The sequence below is a fragment of the Canis aureus genome, chromosome 16 (genome assembly GCF_053574225.1).
Source record: "Canis aureus isolate CA01 chromosome 16, VMU_Caureus_v.1.0, whole genome shotgun sequence".
Lineage (NCBI taxonomy): Eukaryota > Metazoa > Chordata > Mammalia > Carnivora > Canidae > Canis > Canis aureus.
This window is the reverse complement of record NC_135626.1, coordinates 14,346,258-14,373,007: the sequence shown is the minus strand read 5'-3', so window position 1 is coordinate 14,373,007 and position 26,750 is coordinate 14,346,258. Positions and strand designations below refer to the sequence as shown.

General features: G+C 47.4%; 1 protein-coding gene across 6 annotated transcripts in view; it reads left to right on the top strand.

Annotated features, from left to right (window-relative positions):
* Positions 1-320: 320 nt before the first annotated feature.
* Positions 321-26,750, top strand: part of RAP1GAP2 (RAP1 GTPase activating protein 2) — a 224,356-nt gene continuing 197,926 nt past the window's right edge. For 2 of the 6 annotated variants that reach the window (XR_013354047.1, XM_077851696.1), the window contains exons 1-2: positions 321-443; positions 20,618-20,734. Coding sequence is in view for 2 of the 6 variants with exons in the window: in XM_077851696.1 (XP_077707822.1) it covers positions 394-443; positions 20,618-20,734 (167 nt within the window). In the remaining 4 variants the exon portion in view is untranslated. Of the gene's footprint in view, positions 444-6,220; positions 6,286-20,617; positions 20,735-23,816; positions 23,836-25,629; positions 25,797-26,101; positions 26,213-26,750 lie in introns of those variants that run through there. The other 4 variants (XM_077851697.1, XM_077851703.1, XM_077851701.1 and 1 more) reach the window with 4 other exon arrangements.

Sequence of the window (26,750 nt, the reverse complement as noted above, 5' to 3'; positions counted from 1 at the left end):
TTTTTTCATTATTTACTGTAGAAAAATTAGGAATTCTAGACAAGTAAATATGTGAAAACAAAATTACCCATTTATATCGACCAGTCATAACAACTTCTAACATTTGGCATTTATACTGCTTATTTTTAATTAATTTAAGAACACCTTGTGATTTCCATACAGAAATTACAAAACAAGAAACAGACTTCATTTCAAATATATAAACAGTGCACTGAAGTTTAAAGCCTATTGATAACATTGTTAGAGAAGAATGTTAACTTACTCCAAGGCACTTAGGTATTCCTGGGGTATAAGCATGATTTCTCTTTTCCTTTCGCCAGGATGTTCTCAGGTTGAGGTCACTGCTCCTGCTCTGAAATATTTTCAATGTAGAAGATATGGAGTGTTGAAATCATGCTGACAGTTGGAGTTGGCCATTCCCAATCCCAAGCCAGAACCAAAAGGTAATGTAATGGCCACATTCTTCTTTTAAACAAGGTAAGTGAAGGGGGCACCTGGGTGGCTTAGTGATTGAGCGTCTACCTTTGGCTCAGGTCATGATCGCAGGATCCTGGAATCAAATCCCGCATTGGGCTTCCCTTAGGGAGCCTGCTTCTCCCTCTGCCTATGTCTCTGCCTCTCTCTGTGTGTCTTTAATGGATAAATAAATAAAATCTTAAAAAACCCACAAAAAAAAACAAGGTAAGTGAGAAAACAAATCCTAATCTAAAACCAGTACCTATCTTTGTGACTGCATCTGCCATGCATAGGTCCCACTTCCTGGTGAGCTCTGAATCTGACATGTTCCCCACCGCTAACATTTGGCATTAAAAACAAATCTTAAAAAAAAAAAAAAAAAAGAAAAAACTTTTTCCCTTGTATAACATCTGATATAACTTTAACATCTTATTTTGTAGTCTTTTTATTTATTATTTATTTATTTGTTATTATTTTTTCAACATGGGGCTTGAACTCACAGCCCTGAGATCCTTAAACTCACGACCCTGAGATCCTGAGGTCAAGACCTGAGCTGAAATCAAGAGTTGGACACCCAAAGGACTGAGCAACCCAGATGCTCCTGTAGGCTTTTTTTTTTTTTTTAAGATTTTTATTTATTTATTCATGAGAGACACACAGAGAGAGAGAGAGAGAGAGGCAGAGAAAGAAGCAGGCTTCACGCCGGGAGCCTGATGTGGAACTCGATCCCGGGACTCCAGGATCACGCCTTGGGCCGAAGGCAGGTGCTAAACCACTGAGCCACCCAGGGATCCCTCCTGGAGGCTTTTTAACTTAGAATACAGCATGCATATTTTTCTCTGCTACAGAATATAATTCCACTATACAGGGAAACTACAGTATAATGTATCCATTTTCTTATTGTTTGACAATCAAGTTGTTTCTACTTTAAAAAAATTTATTTATTTATTTGAGAGAGAGAGAGAGAAAGAGAGAGAAAGTATGAGTGGGGGAAGGGGCAGAGGGAGAGGAAGAAGCAGGTTCCCCACTGAGCAGGGAACCCGAATCAGGGCTCAAGCCCAGGACCCTGGGATCATGACCTCAGCTGAAGGCAGGTACTTCACCAACTGAGCCACCCAGGTGTCCCTGGTTGTTTCTAGGTTTTTGTTTGTTTGTTTCTAGTTTTTAATATTATAAATAGTAATGTGATGAACATCTTGGCAGCTTAATCTTTTGAAAAGTTACTTTTATTGTATTTTTCTTATTGCACATATTTATTTAGAAAAATTAGGATATATGGATAAGAAAAAGAATAAAATAAAAATCAATATAACTTTACCCATCCATACATAAATTACCTTTTTATATGTAACTATAGTTCCTCCAGATTTTTCTAACAAAGGTATTAATATACTAGTTCTTTATGGTAACTGATTTTTTCATTTTATTTATCTTATTTTTTAAAGATTTATTGATTTGAGAGAAAGAGATCACTGTGGGAAGGGGCAGAGGGAGAGAGAGAGAGAGTCCTAGGCAGACTCCATGCTGAGTGCAGAGTCTGATGCGGGGTTCAATCTCACGACCCTGAGATCATATATTGAGGGGCACCTGGGTGGCTCAGTCAGTTAAATGTCTGCCTTCAGCTCAGATCATGATCTCAGGGTCCTAGGATCCAGCCCCACATTGGGCTCCCTGCTCAGCTGGGAGCCTGCTTCTCCTCTCCCTCTGCCCCTGCTCATGCTCTCTCTCACTATCTCTCTCTCTCAAATAAATAAATAAATAAATAAATAAATAAAATCTTTAAATATATATATTATTTTTTCTTATCAATACAAGTTTCTCTTAGTAGCCATATAATATTCCATCATATGGACATACTTCTTAACTAACCTCCTGTTGGACTTTTGTGTTGTTTCCAGTTTTACTCTATTGTAAACAATGTTGTCTTCCACAGAGGATCTTTTCACATTTTTAATCATATCCTCAGGATGAGTTCCAAAACAAGAAATTACTAAGTCAAGAGACATGTACATTTGATGGATTTTGATCACCCCATCAAATTGCCATGCTCCCTGGTTGGACCAATTTGTACTCTTACTTCAGTCATGATTAGGGCGTGCCCACTTGCCTTTTCCATTCAGACCCTGAGTGGGATAATTAAAAATAACAACAACCAGCTGTCCCAATTTTGACAAAAAATGGTACCACATTTAAATTTTTGAGTACTTAATTTCTAGTACTATTTATATTTCTTCCATGAATCAGTCGTTTGTTCATGTTCACTCATTTCTCTATTGGAATGTTCATCATGTCCTCTTCTTTTATAATAAAAACTTTGAATGTTTCAGGTTTTTATTGTAGTAAGATACACATAACATAAAATTTACTATCTTCAGTGTTTTGGTTTTCTTTTTAGATTTTTAATTTATTTATTTGAGAGAGAGAGAGCGCCAGAGAGCACAAGCGGGGGGAGTGGCAGGAGAGGGAGAAGCAGGTTACCTGTTGAGCAGGGAGCTGGACATGGGGCTTGATTCCAGGACCCTGTGTTCATGACCTGAGCCAAATTCAGATGCTTAACTGAGCCACCCAAGCACCCCATATCTTCACTGTTTTTAAACATACAGTTCAGTGGTGTGAAGTACATTCACATTGTTGTACAACCATCACCACTATCAATTTCCAGAATTCTTTTTATCTCCAAAACTGAAACTTTCTGTCCATTAAATACTAACTCCCCATTCTTCTCCTCTCAACCCAAGACCTGAGTAACCACCATTCTGCCTTCGGTCTCTATAAATTTGACTACTCTAGGTGTCCCATTTATAAGTGGTATCATCAAGTATCGTGTTTTTGTGACTGGTATCTTTCACGTAGCATAATGTCCTCAAGCTTCATCCTTTTTGTACCATGTGCCAGAATTTCCTTCCTTTTTAGGGCTGAATACTAGTCCATTATATGTATGTATCACATTTTGCTTATCCATTCATCCATCTATGGATACTTGGGTTGCTTCCACCCCTCCACTGTTGTGAATAATGCTGCTAATAATAAACATGGATGTACAAATACAGGCATATATTTTAAAAACATTTAAGTTCGACATTTGCCTTTTAATTTTGCTCATCATATTTCTCACTTGCTAAGGTTAAATATTTTTATTTTAGTCAAAACCTTTGATTTCTTCCTTTATGGCATCTGACATGATGTCAAACTTTAAAAAATCCACCCCCGGAATCTTAAAAAAAAAAAGGGGGGGGGCAGCCAGGGTGTCTCAGCGGTTTAGCGTCGCCTTCAGCCCAGGGCGTGATCCTGGAGACCCGGGATCGAGTCCCACGTCGGACTCCCTGCATGGGGCCTGCTTCTCCCTCTGCCTGTGTCTCTGCCTCTCTCTCTCTCTGTGTCTCTCGTGAATAAATAAATAAAATCTTAAAAAAAAAAAAAATCCACCCCAGGGACGCCTGGGTGGCTCAGCAGTTGAGCATCTGCCTTTGGCCCAGGGCATGATCCTGGAGCCCCAGGATCGAGTCCCATGTCAGGCTCCCTGCGTGGAGTCTGCTTCTCCCTCTGCCTGTGTCTCTGCCTCTCTATGTCTCATGAATAAATAAATAAAATCTTAAAAAAAATCCACCCCATTTTAATACATAATACTATATATTTTTTCTAGTCTTTTATATATATTTATACATTTATATTTATAATTCACTTGAACTATATTTTGTGACACCAAATAGAGACTTTGCCCACCCCATAAATGGTTAACTAATCATCTCATCACCATTTCCTCCAGCAATTTTTTTTAAGATTTTTTTTTTTCCTAAATTCATGAGAGACACAGAGACAGAGAGGCAGAGACATAGGCAGAGGGAGAAGCAGGATCCATGCAGGGACCCCAAGGTGGGACTCGATCCTGGGACTCTAGGATCACGCCCTGGGCCAAAGGCAGGCACTAAACCTCTAAGCCACCCAGGTACCCCACAACCAATTTGAAATACACGTCTCACACACACATCTTTGGGGATGTTTCTGGACTTCCTGTTTGTTTCCTTAGTTTCTGTGTTAATTAAGTTGGGAAAACTTAAAGAAAGGATGCTCAGAGGTGCCTAGGTGACTCGGTTAAGTGTCCAAATCTTAATTTTGGCTCAGGTTATGATCTCAGGGTTATGAGATTCAGCCCCGTGACAGGCTCCCCACTGGGTGTGGAGCCTGTTTAAATCCTTTCTCTCTCTCTGACCCCCCCCCCCCAAAAAAAAGGATGCTCAAAGGCAATGATAGCCTCATGATACACTTGAAGGTCAAAGGCAAGCTGCCAACCTACCTTATCTGTATTTCCTTCCTTTTTTTTTTTCTTTTAATGTGATGCCTCTGTGTTGATTATATTTTGTCCACTGTTGTTTCCTGTCACTTCTTTAGACTTCTTGGAAAGCTTTGGTGAGGATTCTTAGGATATATGCAATCTTGGGATCCCTGGGTGGTGCAGCGGTTTGGCGCCTGCCTTCGGCCCAGGGCGCGATCCTGGAGACCCGGGATCGAATCCCACGTCAGGCTCCCGGTGCATGGAGCCTGCTTCTCCCTCTGGCTCTCTCTCTCTCTCTGTCTCTCAGTCTTTCATGAATAAATAAATAAATAAAATCTTTAAAAAAAAAAAAAAGGATATATGCAATCTTGATTTTCACTGAACACTAGAGAAGCACCTATAGATATAATAGCAAATGTCAGTGGATTTTGGATTTCCCTGAAAACTTTTTCAACACTTCTGGGTATGGTCAACAGTCCCTAAAAGGTAGGCAAGCTGCCAGGATTGTCATACTGGACGCCAGGTTTTTCTCTGCAAGGATGTGGAGGGTTGTGGTGTGGGAGGCAGGTGAATTAGGAAGGCACTGTGGGGGATCCCTGGGTGGCTCAGTGGTTTAGCTCCTGCCTTCGGCCCAGGGCGTGATCCTGGAGTCTCAGGATCAAGTCCCACATCGGGCTTCCTACATGGAGCCTGCTTCTCCCTCTGCCTGTGTCTCTGCCTTTTTCTCTCTGTGTGTCTCTCACGAATAAATAAATAAAATATTTAAAAAAGGAAGGCACTGTGCAATATGCAGGCAACCTTTATATTCATAAACAGTTCTAAAACTCCACTGCTTCAAACTAGGCTTGGGAAGCACGCTCTTACGATGCTGTGGGCTCCCCCTGTCTCTGCTCAACTCCAGGAATGTAAGTGATCCTGGGGCGGAAGTAGCTTGAAGCCTGGAGGGAGCTGGTCCTAGGGTCGGCCGGCATGCCTGGTCAGTGTCATACTGTTTCAACTACTGTCACTTTAAAATATTTTAATAATTTGTAGGGCACACCAGTTTTCATTTTAGGTATTGAGAGCAATTTAATTTTTTATGCATAACTTTCTAGGTAGATAGAGCAGGTGTCCTCACTCAGCAAGTCCAGTTTGCCTTGCAGTAGAACTCTGAGGGCCTGACCCCTCACCTAGGGCTCGAAAAAAAATCCTGCTTTCCTGCGCCGCGGGGCGCGAGCGGACCGGCCGTGGCCTCCGCGGCTGCGGCGTAGGAGCGCGCACCCCAGCCGGCCGGGCCGCAGCTGCCCCAGCTCCGGGGGCGGGGCCGTGGCCGTGGCCGTGGCCGCTGGGGGTGAGCGCTCGGGCCGCCGCGCCCGGGCCGCAGGCGGAGTCGCGTCGTGCCCGCCCCGCCCGCCGGGACCCGCGCCGAGCCCCGCGCCCGCTGGCGCGCCCTGCACCGCCTGCGGCAGCGCGTCCTCCTCCGCCCAGTGGCCCGCGGCGGGCCGGGAGCGAGCGGCCGGGCGAGGCATGGCGGGCCGCCGGGCGCCGGGGGAGAAGCGCTGGCAGCTGGTGCGCTGGTGAGTGGGCACCGGGGGGGCGCGGGGCCTGGTGCGGGCGCTCACCCGCGCGCCCTGCACCCGAGGTCCGGCCGGGCGCGGGAAGGAGCGCGGCGCCGGCCCGAAGTTTCTTCTCGAGCTGAGGTTGCGGGGCGGGGTGTACGCGGAGCCGCGGGGCTGCCGGGTCCTGCCGTCCCCGCGCGGGGTCTTGGCGGTTCTCCGGAGAGGTGGGCACTGGGACTGGGACCCTGTCCCTGACGTCAAGGTTTGGAGGGACTCCAGGCCCTTCTTTCACAGGCTGTTGGCAGGGTTTCCCCCCTGCCCTCCCCCCACCCCCAGCTCAGCTGTCTGGTTTGTGCTCTGGGGGTCCCCCGCCTACCTCCTTTCCTTTGGTCAGGCCACGGAATTGGGCCCCAGGGCGCACAACCCGCAGCCTTCAGCGACCCTGTCCAAGGGGGATGCCCCGTCTCTCTACACAGGGACTTCTGGGGGTGGGCGCTTTGGGGTTGTGGGCTTAGAGATAGGGGCCTCGGAGGTGAGGGACGAGGTCCCTGTGTTGGTGGGTGGTTGCCCCCACCCCCACCGCGGCCCTACCTAGGCCTCGGGTATCAGGTTACCTGACTGCAGGCTGAGCGGGTTTCAGACGCAGCAGGGAGTCACCTGGCTTGGGCCTTTGTCTCCAGTGTCCGAACGAATGTTGAGGGCTGCTTCGGCCAGACGCCTGACCTCTGCTTGGCAGGATTTAGACTGCAAGGTAGCCTGCTTTGGGCGGACTCCAAGAATCAAAGGAGATGTCTGGCTGGGACCACTCCCTGTCCCACATCATCCAACCCACATTGGACCAAGGGGCATCTCTGTGGTAACATTCTGGACTCATCTCCCTAGGTATATTCTGTAGCTGGAAAATGAATACAAATAATATCATCAGGGGCCCCTGGGTGGCTTCGTAGGTTAGGCGCCTGCCTTTGGCTCAGGTCATGATTCTAGGGTCCAGGAATCAAGCCCCATATCAGGCTCACAACTCCTCTGGGAGTCTGCTCCTCTCTCTCCCTCTGCCTGCAGCTTTCCCTGTTTGTGCCTATGCTCTCTCTCCCTGTCAAATAAATAAATAAAATCTTAAAAAAAAAAGAGAATAATATCATCAATAATAACAAGCTGGGCTTCCTGCACGCTTCTTACTGGCTCTGGGGTCCAGGTGTTGCACTACTCTTCATAGTGATCCTCAGGGGAAGGTTTTAGCGCCTCCATTTTAGAGATGAGGAATCGGAAGCTTACAGAAGGAAGGTCTCTCATGAATAAATAAAATCTTAAAAATAAATAAATAAAGGCAGAGAGCTTGGATTCCTGCTCTGAATCTCTCTCTGCCCTGGTACAGCCTGGCTGGATTGGATCTTGGGCTGAAGTGGATGATGCATGAACTATTGTTAGTGCCCTAGTTAGGTTTTGGGTTACCTTTCACCCCCCGGATAAAAGTCCATTACCGTGAGAAGGTCCTGAAGATGTGGCTTAAGTGGTTAGGCAGCTTGGCAGGGAGCTTGAGGGCAAGATACCCTCCGATTCTCATGGTGTGCTCCCAACATGTCAGCCTTGGCCCCTGGTTCCAGAATTTCACATTGAGTCAGTTTGCTCCACTCAAACTGGCTCAAGAGAAAAGGGATTTATTGGCTACAGAACTGAGAACTCCAGGGACTTTTCTTTGTTTTTTTTAGATTTTATTTATTTGTTTGTTTGTTTATTTATTTATTCATGAGAGACACAGAGAGAGGTAGAGACACAGGCAGAGGGAGAAGCAGGCTTCATGCAGGGAGCCTGATGTGAGACTTGATCCCCGGACCCAGGATCACGCCCTGGACAGAAGGCAGGCCCTAAACCACTGAGCCACCCAGGGATCCTCTCCAGGGACTTTTCATGTTTCAGGCACAACTGCTCTCAGGTGCTCAAATGTCACCAAATAATGCTCTATGCTCTTTGTCCCTCTGCTTTCCTCTGTTTTGCTTTTATTTCCTCGTGGAGGCAAGTTGGCTATCAGCAGCTGTAGGCAGTTCTCCAGGTTAGTGACCTTCATGGGGAGAGCTTTCCTAGTTCAGTAGTCCCAGGATGTCATCCCATTGGCCTTGCTTGGGTCACATGACATTCCTTGAGCTAATCACTGTGGGCAGGGGGATGGACTCCTCAGTTTGGCCAGGTTGGGTCATGTGAGGGCTTAGGGAGCTGAGGCCTGTGGTCAGTTCTACCCCAACTACAAGATTTTGAATGGTAAGTTATTGGGTAACAAAAACACATGGAAACTCACAATAAAGTTAAAAGGCAAACTAGAAACTGGATAACAATATAGACACAAATTAGGCTCACTGCCAATTTGCTAAATGTAAGAAGTGCTCTTTTTTTTTTTTTTTTTTAAAGATTTTTATTTATTTATTCATGAGAAACACAGAGAGAGGCAGAGACACAGGCAGAAGGAGAAGAAGGCTCCATGCAGGGAGCCCAACATGGGACTCAATCCCAGGACCTCAGGATCATTCCCTGGGCCGAAGGCAGACGCTCAACTGCTGAACCACCCAGACATCCCAAGAAGTGCTCTTATAAATAAGTTTAAAGGGTGCCTGGATGGCTTGGTCAGTTAAGCAGCTGACTCTTGATTTTAGCTAAGGTCATGATCTCAGGGTCATGAGATCAAGTGCCTTGTGGAGCCCTGGGTGGAGTCCTGGGTCAGGCTCCACAATCAGTGGGGAGTTTGCTTCTCTCTCTGCCCCTCCCTCTACTCATGCTTGTGTACTCTCTAAAATAAATAAATAAATCTTTAAATAACAGATAAATAAATTTAAAGAGAAAACAAAAAGAAAAAGAACAAAACCACCACTGACTGGGTGGCATAAACAACAAACATCTATTTTTTTTCACGGTTCTGGAGGCTGGAAGTCCAAGATCAGGGTGCCAGCATGGTCAGGTTCTGATGAGAGCCCTCCTCCTGGCTTATAGATGGCTGCCTTCTCACTGTGTCTTCAACATAGTGAGAAAGCACATAAGCTCTTTTGGTATCTCTTCTTCCTTTTTTTTTTTTTAAAGATTTTATTTATTTATAAATATTTATTTATTCATGAGATACACACAGAAAGAGGCAGAAACACAGGAAGAGGGAGAAGCAGGCTCCCTGCAGGGAGCCCAGATATGGGACTCGATCCCAGGACCCCGGGATCACGACCTGAGCTGAAGGCAGATGCTCAACCGGTGAGCCACCCAGGTGTCCCTTATTTATTTATTCATGAAAGATACAGAGAGAGGCAGAGACATAGGCAGAAGTAGGCTCCCTCTCAGGAGCCTGATGTGGGACTCGATCTCAGGACTCCAGGGATCATGTCCTGAGCCAAAAGCAGACGTTCAACCTCTGAGCCATCCAGGGGCCCCCTGGTGTCTCTTCTTCTTAATAAGGACTTGAATTCTATTGGATCAGGGCCTTATATAACCTTAGTTCCACAAAGGCCACAATATAGTTGTATTGGGGGGTAGAGCCTCAATACATGAATTTGAGGTGGGGGTGAGGGGATGGGGATGAAGATACAAACAGTCCATAATACTTACCCAGAAAAACTTGGGAGTCTAAGTGGTAAGTGATTTAGGCTCAATACCTGGAAGTTGTTGGATGCTGCTTAGGGTCTCATTGGGGGAACACTGTCTGAACATGAACCAAGGGAGCCAACTTTGTTTTTTTTTTTTTTTTTTTTTTTATTATTATTTTTTTTATTGGTGTTCAATTTACTAACATACAGAATAACACCCAGTGCCCGTCACCCATTCACTCCCACCCCCCGCCCTCCTCCCCTTCTACCACCCCTAGTTCGTTTCCCAGAGTTAGCAGTCTTTATGTTCTGTCTCCCTTTCTGATATTTCCCACACATTTCTTCTCCCTTCCCTTATTTTCCTTTTCACTATTATTTATATTCCCCAAATGAATGAGAACATATAATGTTTGTCCTTCTCCGACTGACTTACTTCACTCAGCATAATACCCTCCAGTTCCATCCACGTTGAAGCAAATGGTGGGTATTTGTCATTTCTAATAGCTGAGTAATATTCCATTGTATACATAAACCACATCTTCTTTATCCATTCATCTTTCGTTGGACACCGAGGCTCCTTCCACATTTTGGCTATCGTGGCCATTGCTGCTAGAAACATCGGGGTGCAGGTGTCCCAGCGTTTCATTGCATTTGTATCTTTGGGGTAAATCCCCAACAGTGCAATTGCTGGGTCGTAGGGCAGGTATATTTTTAACTGTTTGAGGAACCTCCACACAGTTTTCCAGAGTGGCTGCACCAGTTCACATTCCCACCAACAGTGTAAGAGGGTTCCCTTTTCTCCACATCCTCTCCAACATTTGTTGTTTCCTGCCTTGTTAATTTTTCCCATTCTCACTGGTGTGAGGTGGTATCTCATTGTGGTTTTGATTTGTATTTCCCTGATGGCAAGTGATGTGCTTGTTGGCCATGTCTATGTCTTCTTCTGTGAGATTTCTGTTCATGTCTTTTGCCCATTTCATGATTGGATTGTTTGTTTCTTTGGTGTTGAGTTTAATAAGTTCTTTATAGATCTTGGAAACTAGCCCTTTATCTGATATGTCATTTGCAAATATCTTCTCCCATTCTGTAGGTTGTCTTTGAGTTTTGCTGACTGTATCTTTTGCTGTGCAAAAGCTTCTTATCTTGATGAAGTCCCAATAGTTCATTTTTGCTTTTGTTTCTTTTGCCTTCGTGGATGTATCTTGCAAGAAGTAACTATGGCCGAGTTCAAAAAGGGTGTTGCCTGTGTTCTTCTCTAGGATTTTGATGGAATCTTGTCTCACATTTAGATCTTTCATCCATTTTGAGTTTATCTTTGTGTATGGTGAAAGAGAGTGGTCTAGTTTCATTCTTCTGCATGTGGATGTCCAATTTTCCCAGCACCATTTATTGAAGAGACTGTCTTTCTTCCAATGGATAGTCTTTCCTCCTTTATCGAATATTAGTTGCCCATAAAGTTCAGGGTCCACTTCTGGATTCTCTATTCTGTTCCACTGATCTATGTGTCTGTTTTTGTGCCAGTACCACACTGTCTTGATGACCACAGCTTTGTAGTACAACCTGAAATCTGGCATTGTGATGCCCCCAGATATGGTTTTCTTTTTTAAAATTCCCCTGGCTATTCGGGGTCTTTTCTGATTCCACACAAATCTTAAAATAATTTGTTCTAACTCTCTGAAGAAAGTCCATGGTATTTTGATAGGGATTGCATTAAACGTGGGGAGCCAACTTTGGAGCCCAAGAGTGGGACACCACAGCAGAAACAGCAGATGCAGAAGAACAAGGAGTCGTCGACCCCCCCCCCCCCCCCCCCCCCCCCCCCCCCCCCCGCCCCATGGTGATTTACCTGTCCACTGGGCTATGCAGGACTGGCATTCAACATTGCCACCTTGTGGTATAGAAAGCAGGAGCAACAGAGGGTTGCTGACTATAGTTCTCTCTAGATCTGCTATTTCAGAAGAACTGAGGCTCTGGGGTTTTTGGAACATTCTAAAATCAAGATTTTTAAAAAATCTATTTATTCATGAGAGACACACACAGAGACACAGGCAGAGGGAGAAGCAGCCTCCATGCAGGGAGCCTGATGTGGGACTCGATCCTGGGACTCTAGGATCATGCCCTGGGCTGAAGGCAGGTGCTGAGCCACCCAGGGATCCCCAAAAGCAAGATATTAAACTTTATAATAACAGAGGTTGAGGCAGAAGGAGGATTCAAGCGACTAATTAAGTGGGAAAAAAAGGGATCCCTGGGTGGCGCAGTGGTTTGGCGCCTGCCTTTGGCCCAGGGCGCGATCCTGGAGACCCAGGATCGAATCCCACGTTGGGCTCCTGGTGCATGGAGCCTGCTTCTCCCTCTGCCTATGTCTCTGCCATTCTCTCTCTCTCTCTCTCTCTCTGACTATCATAAATAAAAAAAATTTTTAAAAAAATTTAATTGGGAAAAAAAGAGGTCTGACTGAATTCATACCCTAAGCTATTGGTATGGTTTGTAACAGTTCTGCAGAAAATGAATGCTCCTGTTGAGCTGTTAAACTCCTTGGTAACAAAAGTTTTTCAGCTGTTCAGATTGGCTACCCTTTTAATGTGCTCACCTACATAAGAGCATAGACACACCTAAATAGCCACATAATATGGGGTGAGACTTTACTGGTTCTCTCATAAAATAAAATGCTTCAAGCACATTTTAAAAGTGAAAACCCAAGGAAGAACCACTGTGTAAGGCTTAATTGTAGTTATTTGCCATGTTCAGATTTGTGGGAGAATTAGGATCTTTTGAGAATTAGGATATTTAAAAAAACCATAGTGTTTTGAAGTGTATGCTTTGAAAGGAAGTAGTGGCTTAAAGCAACAATGAGATATTGCCCCCTACCTGTTAGAATGGCCAAATTCTGGAACACCGGCAGTACCAAATGCTGGCGAGGATGAGGAGCAACAGGGAATCTCAAAAGCTGCTGGTGGGAATGCAAAATGGGATGGCTACTTTGGAAGATAGTTTGGTGGTTTCTTATAAAACTAAACATATCATCGAGCAATCACCTTGGTATTTACCTTAAGGCGCTGAAAACTCACGTCCAAACAAGTACCTGCACGTGGATGTTTATATCACCTTTATTCATAACTGCTAAAACCTGGACTCAACTAAGATGTTCTTTAGTAGGTGAATGGGTAAATAAACCGGCACAACCAGACAATGGAATATCATTCGGTACTAAAAAGAAATCAGCCATCGAGGGGATCCCTGGGTGGCTCAGCAGTTTAGCGCCTGACATTGGCTCAGGGCGTGATCCTGGAGTCCTGGGATCGAGTCCCGCATCGGGCTCCCTGCATGGAGCCTGCTTCTCCCTCTGCTTGTGTCTCTGCCTCTCTCTCTCTCTGTGTCTCTCATGAATAAATAAATAAAATCTTAAAAAAAATCAGCCATCGAGCCATGAAAAGACATGGAGGAACCTTAAATATCCATGAGTAGGTGAAAGAGGCTGTGTACTCTATGGTTCCAACCAAATGACATTCTGGAAAAGGCAAACCTGAGGATGCAGTACAAAGATGGGTGGTTGTTGGGGCTTTGTGTTTGTGCATGGGGGTGGGGGGAGGTGAGTAGACAGAGCCAGAGGGTTTTTAGAGCAGTGAACATATGCTCCATGTTATTATAAATGGATATATGTAAAAAAGAATCCTAATATCCACTCACTTTTCAAAATTGCCCTCTTCCATTGGACTCTCCTCCAAATTCTCCATAAAGTACCCAAAACTAAATTAGAATTTGATTGGGTTCATCAGCACAGGTTAAACATGTCCGGTTTTCAGCATTCCTATCACTTTGGAGAGCCTGTGCTGGGCCCTGCCCAGGTTCTGATGGTGGAGCCTAAGAATTTGCAAGGAGCTAAGGAGGCTCAAGGTGAAGGCTGTGTAAGTCGTTGAGAAGCAGAGCAGTGTGCTCTGGCAATGTTCTTTTTATTGGCTGCAGGGTATGCCACTATAAATCAGACCATGATTTCTCTACCCAGCCTCTATTGATGACCTTTTAGGATATTTTGAATATTTTGATATTAAGCCCATTGCTGTGATGAACATCTTTAAACCTATTCCATGCAAACATGTGCAAAGGTAATGGTGCACGTTGTGAAAGATATTGCAAACCCGACCTCCAAAGAAATTGTACCATTTTATATTATCCCCAGTGATGTGTGAGATGCCACTTTCTCCACAACTCTGCTCACCCTGGGAATTAACAAACTTTTTTTTCTTTTTTTTTGGAATCAACAAATTTTTAAAACTTGGCCAGTCTCACCAGTGAAAAAATATTCCCTCATTGTTCTTGTAATTTTCATTTCTTTAAGAAAAGTTGCATTTTTTCATGTTTATTGGCCTTTTGTGTTTCTACTTTTGTAAAGTAAAAGCTCTTTATCATAGAGATTATCTGTAAAAGCTCTTTATCATGGAGATTAGTCTTTCTTTAGTTTTTGGTAAGTTTTTAATTTAATTTAATTTTTAAAAAGATTTTATTTTTATTTTTATTTATTTTTATTTATTTATTTTTTATTTTTTTAAAGATTTCATTTATTTATTCATGAGAGACACACACAGAGGCAGAGACATAGGCCGAGGGAAAAGCAGGCCCTCCACAAGGAGCCCAATGCAGGACTTGATCCCAGACCCTGGGATCACACTCTGAGCTTCAAGGCAGATGCCTATCCGCTAAGCCACCCAGATGTCCTGAGTTTTATATTTTAGGACAGTTTTAGATTTACATAAAAATTGAGATGATAATACAGAGAATTCCCATATACCCTATACTCAGTTTCCTCTATGAACATCTCTTTTAAAATTTTTTATTTATTTATTCATGAGAGACCCAGAGAGAGAGGCAGACATAGGAAGAGGGAGAAGCAGGCTCTCTGAGGGGAGTCTGATGCGGGACTCAATCCCGAGATTGGCATCACTTCCTGAGCAGACGCTCAACCGCTGAGCCACGCAGGCGTCCCTCCTTGCTTAGGTTTTAATGGTTGATAGTGGCTTACAGCGTGAGCCTCTGCAGTGTTTATTCTCCCCCAGGGTAGAGTTCAATACAATATCAGATACATGGCAGGTTAATGGGGGGGTATACATGGGTATGGGTGGCATTCATTCAGTGTGGTCCAAGATAGCAAATATGCCAAATAAATTGGATTCATTAATAGAGATAATCTGTGTCAGAGCATTATGTGAAGGAAGTTTCCCAAGGATGTGATGAATTGATCACTGTTGTTGTGACTTTGGCAGGCTGGGCTTTGGCAAGAGGGCTGCATGAGGATGTTGCAGGGGTTTCAGAGGTGATCAGACACAGTCTTTACACTTAGCAGGAGACAGGCACATAAATAACTCATGTACAGGCAATGCTGTGATCAAGGTTAAGCAAAGCCTCCCTGGAGCCCCGGATCTTCCATTCTGGTTAGAGGATTGGGGACAGATTCTTAGAGGCAGTGTGGTTTGAGGAGTTGAGGAGAGGTGGGCAGATTTGGGGCAGAGATGGAAGGAGGGCAGTTTAGGTCAGAGCACAGCCTGAGCAAAGGCTCCGAGGTAAGAACAGGCAGGGCATGCTTAGAGAAGGACAAACAGATGAGACACACAGGGGCCCATATGTGTTGATGTGGAGGGGGTGGCATGAGAGACTGTGAAAGACTGGAAGAGAACAGAGTGGCAGAGATTGGACTCTCAGGTGTGCAGTTGGGAGGATATTTGATATGCAGTGGGAAGACACTGACATTTTGGGGCAGGGGAGGAGCTAATAAGGTCTGGGTTGGGAAGTGGGGGCTGGTACAGGGGAGGGAGAGGGTGTGTGTGTGTGTGTGTGTGTGTGTGTGTGTGGAGGCGGCTGGTTAGGAGGACACTCGATGCCAGGAGCTGACAGCCTCTGCTGCTTCCTGCATGTGTGACCTCAGACAAGTTCCCTTCCCTCCCTTGGGCTCTTTTTCCTCATCTCTAAAATGGGATTGACCCATTCTAAGGGGTCTGATGGGAGGTTTAGAGGTGTGGGTTTGTCTGTCTTAGGTAAAGAACGGAAGGCCTGTGACTTGGTGAAGGCCCATGGGGATGGTGAGGAGGGAAGGAGCTAAAGATGACCACGTGGCAAGGGCTTCCCTCACATTTTGTAATCCTTGCACCAACCCTTCAAAGTGGGTGTTATGGTTACTCCCGTTTTATGAGGAGTAAGGAGATAAGGATTCTGGGGTTCACAGTGGAAAACTCAATCACCTACAGTTGGTAAGTGGAATCCAGGCCATGATGCCTGCAGAGTGGAAGACAGTCCCTCCACCTGCCTCACTGGAGTGCAGGGAGAGCCAAGGAGGTGGAGGTGGTGCTCGTAGCCCAGGTGGTTTGCATTCCACACAGGCACCACGGGGGTGTGGCAGGCACTTAGGTGGGGATGGTTCCTGAGTGGGGGCCTGTGTGTGCTTGGTGGGGTCCACACGGCCCTATTGTGGTCTAGCAGCCAGGAAGGGAGGGGACATACTATCAGGTTTGGGTTCTGCCAGCATCTTTGGGTAAGCCCTGTGTCAGCTCTGGGCCTCGTGTCCTCATCTGTAAAATAAAGATGTTGGAGCAGATGAGTGACCTGTTGAGGTCTTCCTGGTCCTAATGACCTAAGACTTCATGATCAACAGAGTTCTCAAAAAAAAAAAAAAAAAAAAGATATTTACTTTTTGAAAACATAGTATACTCCTATGGTTCAGATTCATAAAGCACTAAAGCAGTTCCAGTGCTCCCCTCAGTTCCCCTTCTTGGAGGTGACCGTGTTACCAGTTTCTCCCACAGAGATGGCAACATTGTCATTCAGTACTGAGTCCCAAGAAGTCCAAGGATGGGGAAAGACATAGAAACTTGTTATCAGACTAGGATGGAAGTAATCAGGGTGGGCTTCCTGGAGGAAGTTTTTACAGGAGGGGAATCATCTTGGGACAGGAAACATATTACAGAGGAGGGTCATGTCCCAAACTGAAGTTACCATCTTCCCTCCCAAACCCATCTGGTGTGAATGGCACTGTGGTCAGCTGCGCAAACTAGAAACTGGGGAACAACTTAGCTGCCTGGCTCCCCTTCACCATGTGCAACCCTCACCAGGTCCAGCCAGTGCTGGCTCCTTAGCTCATTCCGTCTCCAGCACTGTCCAGACTGCACGGTCCCCTCTGGACCTCTGCAAGAGCATCTTACCTGGCAGCCCTGCCACTTCTCACCCAGAAGCCTGGAAGATCTCCCCTAGGTGCCCCTTGGATCACACTGAGCAGAGTGAAAGGAGATGGGTGTTCTGATGTGGGAGGTCCCAGGAGCGACTCTGCCTCTCTGCTCTCCTGAGGCTTTCACCCAGCAGGGAGCCTGGCCCGTTGGGCAGAATCACAGAAGCTGCATGATTTTTTTCATAGCACTTTATGTAGTTTGCCGTTTCTCCCTCCCTTTTTCCCTCCTCCTCCACCATACACTATCCCCTCAACCTGGAATAGGTAGTACCTCTCCTGTATGAAAACATACATTTTTAAAATTTTTTTGGAAAACATACATTTTTAAAGCATGCAGTTCACCCAGCTATTTTTTCTTTTAGATTTCATTTATTTATTTGACAGAGAGAGAGGGGGAGAGAGAAGCAGACTCCCTGCTCAGCAGGGAGCCCGATGTGGGGCTCAATCTCAGGACCCTGGGATCACATCTGAGCCAACAGACAGACACTCAACCAACTGAGCCCCCCAGGAGCCCCTCCAGCTAACTATTTTTATTAGCTTTTGTGTTTCCAGAGTTTTTTCTAAATAAAAATATCAAATGTGAATTCATATTTTATTCCCTGCCCCTCCTTTTTTAAAAGATGTTATTTATTTACTCATGAGAGACACAGAGACACAGGCAGAGGGAGAAGCAGGCTCCATGCAGGGAGCCCAATGTGGGACTCGATCCCAAGATCCCAGGATCATGTCCTGAGCCGAAAGCAGACGCTTAACCGCTGAGCCACCCAGGCGTCTCTCCTTGCCCCCATTCTAACATAAATTATACATACTACTATTTCTGCGCTTGTTTTTTTCTCTTCAAAATACATCTTGAAGATCTTTGCATGAAAGTACACAGAGAACTCCTTCATTTAAAACATTTTTGGGACGCCTGGGTGGCTCAGCAGTTGAGCGTCTGCCTTCAGCTCAGGGTGTGATCCTGGAGTCCTGGGATCGAGTTCCACATGGGGCTCCCTGCCTGGAGCCTGCTTCTCCCTCTGCCTGTGTCTCTGCCTCTCTCTCATGAATAAATAAACAAAATCTTTTTTTTTTTAATTTTTATTTATTTATGATAGTCACAGAGAGAGAGAGAGAGGCAGAGACACAGGCAGAGGGAGAAGCAGGCTCCATGCACCGGGAGCCCGATGTAGGATTTGGTCCTGGGTCTCCAGGATCACACCCTGGGCCAAAGGCAGGCGCCAAACCGCTGCGCCACCCAGAGATCCCCAAATAAACAAAATCTTAAAAACAAAACAAAACATTTTTAAGGGCACCTGGGTGGCTGAGGCGGTTAAGTGTCTGCCTTTGGCTCAGGTCATGATCTCAGGGTCCTGGGATCAAGTCCTGCATTAGGCTGTCTGCACAGAGGGGAGCCTACTTCTCTCTCTACTTCTGCTGTTCCACCTGCTTGTGCTCTCTCTCTTTCTTTCTCTCTGTCAAATAAATAAATAAATAAAATCTTAAAAAAAATAACTTCTTGGGCAGCCCGGATGACTCAGCGGTTTAGAGCCGCCTTCAGCTCAGGGCGTGATCCTGGAGAACCGGGATCAAGTCCCACATCAGGATCCCTGCATGGAGCCTGCTTCTCCCTCTGTGTCTCTGCCTCTCTCTCTGTCTCTCATGAATAAATACAATCTTTAAAAATTTTTTTTAATTTTAAAAAGTAAATTACAAGTGCAGCTCCTCTGTAGCACAAGGATCTCCTTTCAGATAATTTATCTACAGACTCTACCATGTGAACAAGGTTATCTGAGGCATTAGGTTTTAAAAAAAATTTTTTTTAAGTTTACTTTTTTTAGTAATCTCTACACCCAACAGGTGGCTCAAGCCCATGACCCCAAGATTAAGACCCCAAGATCAGGTTGCCTGGGTGGCTCAGTGGATTAAGTGTCTGCCTTCAGCTCAGGTCTTGATCTCAGGGTCCTGGGATAGAGTCCTGCGTCAGGCTCCCAACAGGGAGCCTGCTTCTCCCTCTGCCCCTTCACCCTTGCTCATGTGCTTTCTCTCTCTCTCTCTCTCTCTGTCTCTCAAATAAAATCTAAAAAAAAAAGAGACCTCAAGATCAAGAGTTGAATGCTCTTCCAATTGAGCCAGCCAGGTGCCCCTCTGTGGCATTGTTTATAAGAGCAAAAATCTGGGAACAGCCTAAGCAGTCATTAGTAGGAAACTAGTTAAACAAATTATGGTACACCCCTATGGAAAAAGCAGTGTGCAGTCATTAAACATGTTTTATTTTTATTTTTTAAGAAGTTATGTTTTTATTTTTTTAAGATTTTATTTATTTTTTCATGAGAGACAGAGAGAGAGAGAGAGAGAGAGAGAGAAAGAGAGAGAGGCAGAGACACAGGTAGAGGGAGAAGCAGGCTCCATGCAGGGAGTCTGACGTGGGACTCGATCCCGGGTCTCTAGGATCAGGCCCTAGGCTGAAGGCAGCGCTAAACCACTGAGCCACCCTAAAAAGATTTTTTTTTTCCTAAAAAGATTTTTAAAATTATTTATTTTATTTTATTATTTTTATTATTTTTTCATAACTGAACAAACCATCAATTTGTTCTCTCTCTCTTTTAAAAAAAATTTATTCATGAGAGATACAGAGAGAGAGGCAGAGAGAGAGAAGCAGGCTCCATGCAGGGAGCCTGATGAGCCACCCGGGCGTCCCCTAAAAAGATTTTATTTTTAAGCAATCTCTATACCCAATGTGGGGCTTGAATATACAACCCTGAGATCATGAGTCACATGCCCTACAGACTGAGCCAGCCAGGCATCCCTGCACTTGTAATTTAGACAAGTGGTGTCAGATTGTCCTGCAGAGGAGTTAAACCAACTGACACTCCTGCTGGTAATGTATGAAAGGGCCTGTCTGTGATGATGTTTTTGTTCATGTGACTATTTGGTGGTTTCTCTCTCCAGAAGGTTGTAAACTCCTGGAATTAAGTCTCTCTTGCTCATCATCATAGATAATGAATGTTGAATTAATGAATGGGTTCACACTTCTACCAGGAAGGGATGGCTGGAGTGGGAGGGATCCTTTTGTCTTCACCTTGCCGAGCCCAGCCTCCTCCATTCTTACTGTAGGGTTACTGTTCATCCAGACAGTGGCTGAGACCCTGTGAGAAGTTCTGGAAGAACCTAATCCTGACATCTGATTCATGGCCCCCACTCCAGGGAAGCCCTTTTCCTGCTGTGAAATCAAGAAGTCCAGGGTCTCAGTCCCATAAGGAGCTTGGAAAATGAACCCTTATCTAATGCTTGAATCCGTAGCCCAACCTCTGCTTACATACTGCCAGGAACAGGGAACTCACCGCTTCCAAGTGACTCCTTTCAACTTCAGGCAATAACTTTTAGAAAGTTTTTCCATCATTGAATTGAAACCTTGTAGCTACCTCCTCTTCAGGATATTCTAACTGTGGCCTTCTGGAAACGGGCTTTCTGGCAGATGAGCAGTGGGGGAGATTCGGGGACAGGTACCCCTCATCTATCTTTTTCCAGCAAGTAGAGTCAAATTCCCAAAGAAGCTTGGCAGAGCCCTGCCTGTCCATCCCCTCACTCTCTCCTGTCCTGTCCGCAGGTACGTGCAGGAAGGACGGTTCCGAATTGAGGAGAGGACACTGACAGCCTTCCAGTGGCTCTACAACCCACAGCAGCATCGCATCCTCAGCCGCGCTGACCTAGAATCTCCCTCCAGGTAAAGGGACCCCCAGCCATTACTCTCCAAAGGCAATACTTATGCAGCCAGCTTCATACTGGTTGTAAATCTGCAGTGGGAACCACTGCCTTTAGAGTTAGAGGAACCTCCCAGGGTTCTGGAAAGAGTATGTCAGCCTGGGTACTTCTTCAGCCTAGAAGGCACCGAGTGATTTGAGGCAGCTCACTACCTCTGCTTTCTTCTCTGTGAAATGGGTATAATTATATATTCCCTGCCTTCTATCAGGAAGATCATGAGTCTCAAGTGAAATGAGGGCTGCAGAGAATCTAAAAGCCTAGGGGTCAGTTGGTTCCTCTTTAAGAGGGAGAGTGGCTGGCAGATTTGCTGGGCAGCCTCCTCACCTCTCCTTGATGTGGGTGGAGGGAGCCAGCCCTGCCTTCCTCATCTCCTCCTGCCCTCTGTTGTGGTATTCAGCTTGGAGTCTGACTGAGGGGTGAGAGAGGAGGGCTTTTCCTGGCCCAGATTCCTGCTCCCAGGCTCCTATCCACTCTTCCACCACACTGGACAGATATGACAAGCATTAGCAGTCTCCACAGAGATCCTGGGCAAACTTGCTGTGGTCTCACCTTCCCAAGGCTTCTGTTAGACCTGATCCTGAACCTTACTTCCATGTTCGCCCTCAAGACCTCTTTGCACCAGCTCCTAAATTAGCAGGACCCTCACAGCCAAGAATGAGCAGGCCTCACCTCCCCGGAGTGGTTTAAATGAAAGAAGAGTGGAGGTGATATCATTTGGGGGCTATATCATGGGCTGGCCAACAAGAGAACAGAGGTGATATTCTACTGCTGCTCCCCAGCTGACCCTAGGAATAAGATTTGGAAGTCAGTGGGTGACTTCATCTCCTAGATATCTGCCAGGAATCCAGTTTAGCTAAGAGCAGTGCATCTGCTCCCTCTTGTCTCAACAAGATTTCAGAAGGTACAGGAAACAGTGAGGTGGCTGGGTACTCTCGCTGTAGATCTGATACTCTGGAGGAAGAATTAATTAGATGATGTTGTAGAAGTATCAAAAACTCTGGGAAAGGTGACTCAGGCCACCTGGGAACTCTTGGTAGTCAGGGAATGGGTAGTCAGACAAGCACCCTGGACTCCAGAAGGTGGATTTCAAATAGTGTAGAGAAAAGACAGAAATTTCCCTAGAGCTTGAGGCAAGACTATTGGGAAGGGTGCCAAAATGAAATTCTGAGTTTATAGTGGTGAATGCTTGCAGGGAAAAAGAAAGAGGCTGCTGTGGCTGCCCTGGGAGCATGCTAGTGACACATGGACACGAAGGGCACATGGTCAGGTTTAATTGCAGGCAACATGCAAAACCCTATTGTGTGACATTTGCCATCTGACATAATAAAGTAGCTTCTCCCTCACCTTTTCTTCTTCAAAACTCTTGCCACTATTGGACATTATCTTGTCCATTTGTTCATTGTCCCTGACAACACCCCCTCAACCCCCACCTCCAAATGTAAGCTTTATGAGAGCAGGGCCCTTTTCAGCTTGTTCTCTGCTACATCCTAAGGTCATGTTTCAGAGAAGGAGTTGATTAAAGAAGTATTGGGGGGGGGAACGACAAATGAACACAATGCAGGCTCACCTCTAGGAAGGCTGGGAGAGAGGCTAGCCTCTCAGACTCCAAGACAGGTTGGCCAGCTCTACCTGCTCAAGGTAACGACAAGGGAAGAAGAGGAGATGGGACCTCCTGCCCATGCAAGTGGCCTGAAGCTAACAAAGTTGCTCTGCCTTCTGAGCCAAAGAACGCAAATGTGTTTGAGAGTCACAGGAGTACAGCTGAGTTCTTGGAGGAGGGAAGCAATCACGAGACAGGATGGAGCTATTTGAAATAAAATCAGCTTTCATACTTGGGAAAGCTATATCCCAAGGAACTTGAAGGGGAGGTTGCCATACTCTGTGGCTGTACTAATTTTTGTGACAATATTAACAGCTAATTTTCTGAGTGCTTATTATGTGTCATGTGTAAATACTTTATAAGAATAAATTGATCTAATCTTCATAACAATGCTCTGATGTAAGTACTATTGTTCTCCCCATTTTTCAGATGACCAAACTGAGGCACAGCGAGTAAGTTGCAGTGCATATAATCACCATGCACACTGCCTCTCAGAGAATAAGGCATTTGCCCATAGGCAGGAGGTAGCTGAGATAATATCTATTTTTACAAAGAGGAAATAAGTCCAGAAAGCATAAATAAGGAACTCAGGATTCGTCCTGAATGAATATTTCAGAGTTCATTTTTATTTTATTAAAAATTTTTTTTATTGGAGTTCAATTTGCCAACATATAGCATAACACCCAGTGCTCCTCCCGCCAAGTGCCCCCTCATTGCCCATCACCCAGTCACCCCAACTCTCCACCCACTTATTTTATTTTTTAAAGATTTTTTTTTTAAATTTTTTTTCTTAATTTTTATTTATTTATGATAGTCACACAGAGAGAGAGAGAGAGAGGCAGAGACACAGGCAGAGGGAGAAGCAGGCTCCATGCACCGGGAACCCGATGTGGGATTCGATCCCGGGTCTCCGGGATCGCGCCCTGGGCCAGAGGCAGGCGCCAAACCGCTGCGCCACCCAGGGATCCCTTTTTTAAAGATTTTATTTATTTATTCCTGAGAGACACAAACACATAGAGAGGCAGAGACACAGGCAGAGAAGCAGGCTCCATGCAGGGAGCCCGACGTGGGACTCCATCCCAGATATCCGGGATCACGCCCTGGGCCGAAGGCAGTGCTAAACCGCTGAGCCACCTGGGCTGCCCAAGAGTTTATTTTTAAAAAGACAGTTTGGAGAAGATAATCAGCAGCAGCAAGCAAATTCCCTGAGAACCCATCCTGCTGGGGGAAGCTTATTCGCTTTTCTGATTTGTTTTCTAGACTAGAAAGTAGGTTGGAGGTGGTGGAGCAGAAGACTATGGTTCTGAGTTTGATGAGCAGGCTGCCATTGGCTGCTGAATCCTGCTCCACGTGTTTATGAGTGGGTTGTTGAAGAAGGATCTGGTGAGCTGGTGACAGTGCTGATGGTAGGAACCTGGGCACCAGCCCAACAGGCAAGATGGCAGATTCGGGACCCAAATCAAGTAGGTACAGTTTAATAGGGATGGAGAAATCTATTCTGGCCTCCAGTCCTGCTTATACCTGGGAGGTAGACAAGGGAATCAGCTGTCTGAGGGGTTCTGATTGACTAGAAGCTTGGGTATGGCCCCATGATTTAGGTTTTAAGAAAATGCTTACATCTTGGGGATGCAAGAGCTCAGGACAGAGTCCAGGGCAGGGGAGGGAAGGTCTTAGTCTCAGACCCTAAGACGAAGGTTCCTTCATTTGTTCTTTGCCTTGGGGACAGGGACTGAATACCTTTCTTCTGCTAACACTGTGCCAGGTATTACCCTGGAAGGGCTGAGCAGGGTGCATTTCAGGATGATGGATAAAGCTGCTGAAGGGACTCAGACCATGGGCTGGCCACCTCTGTCTTCCTTTCTTCCTTTCACCCTGCTCTGGGTCAGGCCTTGGTGTTGCAGGGCCTCATTGTAGGCAGACAAGGATTCTGCTTCCATGGGGCACATACTCTACCAGGAAAGAAGGACCATAGACGCACAGACGAGAGAAGTTCCTAGGACCATCAGTGTGCCGAAGGTGCTAAAACAGGGCATGGAGAAAGGGTGACGTGTGTGTGTGTGGGGGAAGAGGACTTTGGATGAGGTGGAAGGCCTCTCTGAGAAGGGGACATTTGAGGTGAGTCCTGAAGGACACACGGGGGCAGGCATATGGAGAAGCTGCTGGTGGTGGAAGGGGTAAGGGGACACAGGAGATGGGATGGAAAAGAAGAGCGGGTCCGGGACCAGCAAGGACAAGGCCCTAAGTGCATTCTAGAAGCAGAAAGCCATGGTGGCCAGAGCAGAGTGATGTTGTGGCCAACAGGCGAGACAGATTTCCATGAAGCCAAGCATTGGCTTTTTAGCACTTAGATTTGCCCGAGGACGGCATGTGCTGCCCCCGAGGGAGTGAGCTTCTCATCCCGGAGGCCGCCTGGAGAGCATGTTACCAAGGAAAAGACTAGGCATCCCAAAGGCTGCCAGAGGACCCCTTCAAATTCAGGAGCATCCTTGGCTTGGCGGAAGCTGGGAGGAAGTCCGCGGAGTGGACGAAGGGAGCCCCAGGCTGCTAGGTACAAAGTGGGGGCAGTTTCGGGGTTTGGCAGTGCTAGAGGCCTCCTCCTCACCACCGCACCTCCTCCCTGGGCCCACCCCACGCAGAGCCGGGGAGAGCCCCGGAGCGTCCGCCTCCATAGACCAGGAACCCCGGGATCTTTCCGCACCTCCTTCCCCACTGCCCGGGGCCCCATCCTCCAGAAACTTCTGTGGGCCGGTGGGCTGTTCCCTCCTCTCCCGCGGGTCCCTTGGGCGCGCGCCTGCCCCGCCTCGCGCCTTTGTTCCCGAGGAGCCGCCTCGGGCAGTTTCCCAGCGCCGGCGACGAGCGCTTCCCCGCTGGGGGCTCGGCGCTCGGGCCCCGCCGCGCTCCCCCACCCCCACCCCCTCCCACCCCCTCCCACCCCCTCGGGCAGCTGCGCGGCGGCGGCGCTGGGCGAGCCCGGCCGGACACCGCGGGGACCCGGGCCGTGCGAGCGGGCGGCGGCGGGGGCGGGGCGGCGCGGCGCGGGCGGGGGGCTCGGCTCGGGGGCGGCTGGGGGGGGCGCGGGGGCGGCGCGGGGCGGGGCGGGGGCGCGGGGGCGGCTCGGCGCGGGGCGGGGGCGGGGGCGGGGGCGGGGGCGCGCCCGCCAGGTGCGCGGCGGCCGCGGGGGGCGGAGAGCGCAGCTTTGTGCGTTCGCGGCCGCGGGCCGGCCGTGCGCCTGTGCGCGCCCCAGTGACGGCGCACGCGGCTGGGCGGGCAGCGGGGGAAGCCCGCCGCGGGAGGGGGCTCGGCCCGGATGGAGACGCGAGGACGCCGCCGCTGCGGGCGCACGGGCGGGGGGAGCTGCGGCCGCTGACTGTTGACAGTCTGTCCACGTCGAGGAGTGAGCTCTGGGCGCCGCGCGTCGGAGAAGGTCAGTGGGTCCGGGGCCGGGCGGTGATGCCATCAACAGCCTGGATCAGGGCGCGAATCCTGGGTGGGACCGAACGTGGAGTCGGGGTGTGTGTTGTGAGTGTAAATGCGTGTGTTTGCAAAGAGAAATGCAGCCCCGTACGTGTGTGAGCTCTGAGCTGCGTTCCACAGGGCACTTGGGCGTAATGGGATCTGTTTGGGAGATGGGGTGACTGTCCTTAGCGATCCATGCGGGTGGGGCATTGCGCACACACGCCGCGTATGCGGGTGCGTGTGCCTGAGTGAGACGTTGCTCAGCCCCTGCCAGAGTCTTTGGCTAGAGAAGCTGACAGAGGTGGAGGTCAGAGGTGCGGTGTTTACAGGTGGTGGCAGAAGAAAACAGCCAGGAACCCCAGGAGGACTGTGTGGCTCGTCTGGGTTAGTGGTTTTTTTTTCCCCAAAGGGCATAAACCCCACCCCATCGTCGTTCCAACCTGTGCCTGTTGCGGAGAGGGGAGCTAGGATGGCGGGGTGCTGGCAGAGAGGCCTTAGTGGACCTCAGGGGTAGGGCCAGCCACCAGCCTGGTGCTCATTGCTGGAGGCCCTGGGTGAGTGGGTGTGGGAGAGCCAGTCTTGGGTGGGGGGTCGAGGGCCGATCTGTGTTCAGGAGACCTCAGGACTCTGTAGAGTCCACACCAGATGCTGCGTGTCTGGACCAGGAAGCTGGGGGGGGGGGGCATCCTTCTTCCTCATCTGTTTCCTGTAGCTCTTTATATACCCTTCTTAACACACTGAAGGGCATTTATATGCAAGTGGGGTTTGGGCTCTGAATGCTGCCTCTGGTGAGTGGCCCCCTTCAGAGCAGCCTCCCTGGGGAATAATAGGGTTGTTCTGGGCTGGGTGCCAGAGCTCTTGGGTTCTTTTCCTGCTCTGTGACCCTGTGGCTTTACCTTAAGCCCCACAGGCCTCAGTTCCC